The sequence below is a fragment of the Microtus oregoni genome, unplaced genomic scaffold (genome assembly GCF_018167655.1).
Source record: "Microtus oregoni isolate MIOR12 unplaced genomic scaffold, Mior012 000009F_ref0000495, whole genome shotgun sequence".
NCBI lineage: Eukaryota > Metazoa > Chordata > Mammalia > Rodentia > Cricetidae > Microtus > Microtus oregoni.
In genome coordinates this window covers 13,395,117-13,401,940 of record NW_024543068.1, presented here as the reverse complement: position 1 = coordinate 13,401,940, position 6,824 = coordinate 13,395,117, and the positions used below count along the sequence as shown (strand labels likewise).

The 6,824-nt window shown below is 45.3% G+C and overlaps 1 protein-coding gene across 1 annotated transcript; it reads left to right on the top strand.

Moving 5' to 3' along the window:
• The first annotated feature begins 304 nt into the window (after positions 1-304).
• On the top strand, positions 305-6,580 carry LOC121452268 (acyl-coenzyme A thioesterase 5-like). The gene is made up of 3 exons (XM_041658296.1): positions 305-805; positions 2,815-3,017; positions 4,894-6,580. Exons 1-3 carry the CDS (start codon positions 349-351, stop codon positions 5,497-5,499), a joined length of 1,266 nt encoding a protein of 421 aa, XP_041514230.1. The 5' UTR covers positions 305-348; the 3' UTR covers positions 5,500-6,580.
• The last annotated feature ends 244 nt before the right edge of the window (positions 6,581-6,824 follow it).

Sequence of the window (6,824 nt, the reverse complement as noted above, 5' to 3'; positions counted from 1 at the left end):
TCTTTTTCCTTGCTCCTCCTCCTCCTCCTTCTTCTCTCTCTCTCTCTCTCTTAAAATAGTTAAGTGGTCTTCAGTATTCTTTTTCTTAACTTATTTTACACACATGATTTTCGTGTTACCACCAATCATTCACCCAACTTTCACAACACCAGGTAAGAGTGTATAGAGGCCAAATCCTCCAGTCTGGCTCAGCCTCATAATTACTCTGACCTCAGCCGCCCAACTGTGTCCTTGTCTTGTCTGAGGCTTGAGACCAACCAGAGCAGCTCCACAGCAGGCCAGGCTACACGCAGACTCGCAGACTCGCGCGCGCTCTCCAAGGCCTCCTGTTCTAGTTCCAGCCCTAGCATGACAGCAACGCTAAGCCTGGTGCCCGCGGGCCGCAGCTGCTGGGACGAGCCGCTGAGCATCTCCGTGCGCGGCCTGGCCCCCGAGCAGCCCGTCACGCTGCGCGCCGCCCTGCGAGACGAGAGAGGCGCGCTCTTCCGCGCCCACGCGCGCTACCGCGCCGACCCCCACGGCGAGCTGGACCTGGCGCACGCCCCCGCGCTGGGCGGCAGCTTCGCGGGGCTCGAGCCCATGGGGCTGCTCTGGGCCATGGAGCCCGATAGGCCGCTCTGGCGTCTGATCAAGCGCGACGTGCAGACGCCCTTCATGGTGGAGCTGGAGGTGCTGGACGGCCACGAGCCCGACGGCGGGCGGCTGCTGGCGCGGGCGGTGCACGAGCGTCACTTCATGGCTCCCGGGGTGCGGCGTGTGCCCGTGCGCGAGGGCCGTGTGCGCGCCACGCTCTTCCTGCCTCCAGGTGAGCAGCCCTCCCTTGGGGAGCCAGGTTCAGGGCCTGGCCCTTTCTAACCCTGTCTACCATTTGTCTCTGGACTTTCTCCTTTTCTTCTGTATATCTTACTTTCACTCTTACTGTGGTGGGTGGCCATGTGGTTGTCCCTCAAAGTCCTCTTCTCCTACTTCTTTTTTTTTCTTTCTTTTTTTTCTTTTTTTTTTTTGGTTTTTCGAGACAGGGTTTCTCTGTGGCTTTGGAGCCTGTCCTGGAACTAGCTCTCTAGACCAGGCTGGTCTCGAACTCACAGAGATCCGCCTTCCTCTACCTCCCGAGTGCTGGAATTAAAGGTGTGCGCCACCATCGCCCGGCCTCTTCTCCTTCTTCTTGCTCCTTAATCCTCTTTCCAGATCTGTCCTCCTATTTATTCTCTCTGCCTGCCAACCCTGCCTAGCCTTTCTCCTGCCTCACTATAGGCCTTTCAGCTCTTTATTAGAGCATCAGGTGTTCACAGCGTTAAATAAATGTAACATAAAAGAATGCAACACATCTTTGCACAATTAGAACAAATGTTCACTACATACAAATGTAGCACATCTTAAAATAATTTTCCACAACAATCCCTAGTGTGGCAGGTTTTGATGGCCCCAATATTGCTGAAGAAGATGGAAGGAATGTGAGCAGCCTTAAAATAGAATAGCTACGTATGTATGCAGTAGCACGGATAACTCCATCAGCACGAAAGGGTCGTTGATAAGAGATTACCATGATGACTTTCCTTGACTTCCTCATGGGCATCTGTGTTTCCTTCCAATTCTAATAATCCGGTGAGGTAGTTTGAATGTAATTGGCCCCCGTAATCCCTTAGGGAGCGGCACTATTAGGAGGTGTGGCATTCTTGGAGTGGGTCTGGAATTATTGGAAGAAGTGTGTCACTGTGGGGTTGAATTTTGAAGTTTCCAGTGCTCAGGATACTGCCTAGTAACTCAGTCCACTTCCTGTTGCCTGTAAGATGTTGTAGCACAGCTCAGTTGGGTGTGGTGGCACATGTGCTTAATCCGGCACACAAGAAGCAGGAAGAGCTCTGTATATTCAAGGCCAGCTTGGTCTACAGAGTTAGTTTTAGGACAACCAAAGATACACAGAGAAACTATGTTTCCGTGGTGGGGAGGGGAAATGTGGTAGCACAGCTCAGCTCAGCTTGCTGCCTGCACTTCACCATGTTCCCTGTCATAATGATAATGGATTGAGCCTCTGAAACTATAAAGGAGCCACCCCAATTAAATGTTTTCTTTTTAGGAGTTGCCATGGCCACAGTGTCTCTTCATAGCAGTAGAAACTCTAACTAAGACAGGCGCCTACCTGAAAATTACAAGATTTTAACTGGAGAGATAGCTCAGTGATTAAAAGCATAGGTTGCTCTTGTAGGGACTATGAGTTCAATTCCCAGCACCCACGTGGCAGTTCACAACTATCTGTAACTCCAGTTCTCGGTATCTGACTATCTCTTCTGGCATCCTTGGGTTCCAGGCACACAAGTACTATACATAAGCATGCAAGCAAAACATTATTTCACATAAGAAACCTAATTTTAAAATAATTTTATAAAAAATTGCAACCCTTGGAAAAGAATTTACAGACATTACATAAGATGTAGAATTCCTTTAAAGATTTTTTACAGGTACCAATGGAGGACTTTCATTTCATAATACCTGAGATATCAAATGATCATATTTTTATTACAAGCATCAAAGAGATTTGGGGTGACTTAAGTAAAGGAACATATTTGCAGGTCATAGATGTGAGAAAACAATCGATAAGGATATTAGAAAACAGTAAACTACCTCTCCCTCTCCTGTCACTCAGAAGCTATGGGCCCCTCTGTTGTGATATAAAATGAGGTCTTCTCTCAGAGTAGGAGAGGAGGTTTGGATTCCTTTAACTTCTCTTCCTAGCTCCCATTTACATGAAAAAAAAAAAACCAAATTCTTAAATTCATTTGAGGACTACTGGCTTTGTTTTTTATTTTTCCTAAGGAAATGGACCCTTTCCTGGGATCATAGACATTTTTGGAATTGGAGGTGGCCTTCTGGAGTATCGGGCTAGTCTGTTGGCTGGGAAGGGCTTTGCTGTCATGGCTCTGGCTTATTATAACTATGATGACCTCCCCAAGAGCATGCACACATTCCACCTGGAGTACTTTGAGGAAGCTGTGAACTACCTGCTCAGTCACCCTCAGGTTGGTTGTTATTTTTGTCTTTTGGTTTAGAAACTATGGTCCTAAAACATCCACCCACCAAGATAAGATTTTCAGCTCAGTTCCTGAGGTGTTGTGAGACAATCAAATCTTCATTTTCAAAGTAGAAATCAAAGTAAATTTGTGAAATGAATGATATTTCAGGGCAATGATCTGGTCAGGCATTCTGATGATGAAATACATCAGATAGAAGTAAGGTCTGTGGTATGCTAAAGGGAGCCTGCTGGGACACGGGCACATTCAGCACATAGTGGAAGATACCAGGTTGAACAGGTAACTCAGCCATTAAGATCACTTGCTGATCTTCCAGAGGACAGAGTTGGGTTGCCAGCACCCAGGTCAAGTGGCTCCTAATTGCCTGTTCTTCCAGCTCCAGAAAGTAGGAGCCAATCTTCTGGCTTCTGAGTGTAGCTTTGCACACACAGACATAGCCAGGGAAACACACACACACACACACACACACACACACACACACACAATCTAAAACAATCTTACTTGACTCAGGCATACCACAGAAGAGGTGGGTCCCTTAGCAGCATTATTGTTTTGCATGAGTGTGTCTCCACCCTTGGTTTTGTTCTGAGCACTAAATGATTCATAAGTCCCTGCAACAGGACCTACCATGAACTGATAAATGTCATTCACTTGGGAAACAATATAGGAGTTATAGGGGGTTAAAAGTGAGGAAGACCAGGGCCAAGGCAGGGATGGCTGTGGAAGAAAGAAAATCATTCAGTGTGAACAAGGATATAAGAGGCCATGCCTGAAGAACAGCAGAAGTGAGTGTTGGCAGGAAGAGCCTTCCTGTGCATGGGGCAAAGCCTGCCTGCCTGTTAGAGGCAGAAGAGCTGCTGTCTGGGAGCTTAAGGTGTTGTAAAAATGACAATGAAAGCCTCCTCACTGGTCCCACATAGACCCATGGCCTGGCTCTACAATCATGAAATTGTGTAACTTCAGTAACCCTGTCCCCACTCTCCAAAGCCTGTCAGTGGTTTTGAATAAATTGTTTTATTCCCCTAAACACCCACTTTTAGAAAACAATTCTTAATTTGAATAAGAAATTTTTTTGTTTAAAGCATCTCCCTCTTCTCCAGTACATGCATCTTGAACTCTTACTCATAACCAGAATCTTACCTCAGTTTACTGTGATGCTTGCTGGATGATCATAAACCCATGTGAATGTACTGCCCACCACTGCAAATACATCACAGATGAAAAGAAAACGATATCCTGACTTGCCCACATTCTTCCATTGACAAACTCATACTCAGGAATGTACCTATTATTTTTCATTTCAAGCTTCATGTAGACCACGGTGTTGAGAAATACTCCTTTACACTGTGTGAAGATGTGATAATGTGACTGGTTTAGTAAAAAGTGGAATGGCCAATAATCTAGACAGGAAGAGCCTTGGTGGTACTCTGGGACAGAGAAGTCTGGGGGAAGAGGAAAGGCAGAGTCACCAGTCAGACACAGAGGAAGCAGGTATCCAAGCACAGAATACAGGTATCCAAGTCACGTAAAAGAATGTGGATTAAAAGATGTGGCTTCCTGTAAGTTATAAGAACGAGTTAGGAAGGAACAAGTTTAAGCTGAGGCTAAGCATTTATAATGAATGAGAAATCTCTGTGTGGTTATTTGGGAGCTGGCAGGTGGGACAGAGAAAGACTAGTTACACTGTGGGACTTAGCACTGAGCCTCATCTAAGGATTTGAAGAGACCTAATCACCTTTCAAAACCCGGATGGTGCAGAGTGAGAGTCAGGCTCAGGGCCACCCTCCATCCCTAGGTTGGCACCACTAACTGCCCTACCCTCTAGATGCATTTATTCCCTTTCTTTTCTCTGTTTCTTTCTTAGGTCAAGGGACCAGGAATTGGCCTGCTGGGAATTTCCAAAGGGGCTGACCTCTGCCTCTCCATGGCCTCTTTCCTGAAAGGCATTACAGCGGCTGTCATAATCAATGGCTCTATGGCCAACGTTGTTGGAACATTGCACTACAAGGATGAGACCCTGCCCCCTTTGAGCATTAACATGAATCGAATCAGAGTGATCAAAGATGGCCTTAGAGATATTTTGGAAGCCCTGAATTGCCCTTTAAAAGGCCCTGACCAGAAGAGCATCATCCCTGTGGAAAGGTCTGACTCCACCTTCCTGCTCCTTGTGGGTCAGGATGACCGCAACTGGAAGAGCGAGTTCTATGCCAATGAGATCTCCAAACGCTTGCAGGCCCATGGGAAGGAGAAGCCCCAGATCATCTGCTACCCAGAAGCAGGGCACTACATTGAGCCCCCTTACTTCCCCCTGTGCAAGGCTTCCTTACATGCATATATTAATATGCCTGTCATCTTTGGCGGGGAGCCTAGGGCTCATGCCATGGCCCAGGTGGACGCATGGCAGAAACTCCAGACTTTCTTCCACAAACATTTGGGTGCTGAAGTGAGAACAATCCCAGCAAAACTGTGATTTTTTTTGTGTGTGTGTGAGTAGTGACACTTCTGATGTTGATCCCTCCTGAGAAGGCTGCCACTGTTAGGATGTGCATGTATTTTTCTCTCCTTTAATAAAGTCTTGAGTTTCCCCACCCCCAAAGCTTTTATGGACTGAGTCCTCATGGTTTGAGGACACAGTGGTTCCTACCTCCTTATGGCAATGAAGATTGAGCCCAAGGTTTGTGCATGGTGGGCTAGCTCTCAGCTGCTGAGCTATCCCACTCTCCCTTAGATGGCAGCGGTTTTAAAGAAACTTGAGAGGTTGAGGAGCATATCTACTCCCTGGCACAGCATGTGACTGACAACTCCAGTTACAGGAGGAGAAGTGAACAACATGGACTGGCCGTGCCTGCTACATAACGCGGTCCAGTAACTACATACTAGATGACTGTAAATAAATCTGTAACTGCTGCACAAGAAAGCATGTGCTGTGGCCCCTTGTGCCGGTGAGATCCACATGGCAGACTCTACCGCTGCCCATGGGTTGAATTATTTGAAACTTATTCCGGCCATTATTCCTTAGACACTATGTACCGATTTAAGAGCTATTTATACAGTGCTTGTGTTACTCTTAGGGACTTAAGTATTCTGGATGTGATCATAATGTTTTAAAGATTTTCAGACTACATGCCAATTCCACACCATTTTATATCAAGTACGTAAATCATAGCAGTTTGGGGGTCCAGCAAATGACTGTAATATCAAAATCGTTATAATACCATGGCTGAGCTCCCCTTCTTAGAATGTAAGTCGTAGCACTTTAGTTACAAACTATTTACTGGTTAAATCTAAAACTGATAAAATATTTAAAGCTAAAACACATCTAACTTTCTGATATTTTTTCAAATGAATGAGGATTCTTCTAGTAAAGAAACTATATTTGGGTTTCTGTTAATATGATAGGCGCACAGCTTTAGTGTTTCAAAGTTGATAAAATAGTTACATTGGGACTATAATTTTTAACAATGATAATCATAAAAATATGTAAAAATGAGACCACCTGTTATAAATAGTTCAATAAACTTACATTTCTTAAGCCCTTAACTGTATTTAAAATAAAGTACCTTAATTTATTATTGTTGTGTTCTGACTCTTTATTTATTTTGTTTTTTCGAGACAGGATTTCTCTGTGTGACTGTCCCAGAACTCACTCTATAGACTAGGCTTGGCTCGAACTCATAGACATCTGCCTGCCTCTACCTCCTGAGTGATGGGATTCAAGGCGTGCGCCACCACCGCCTGGCTCTTAATTTTATTTTTTAAAAAGGCAATCAAATCCTGATATTTTGTTTTTGACTC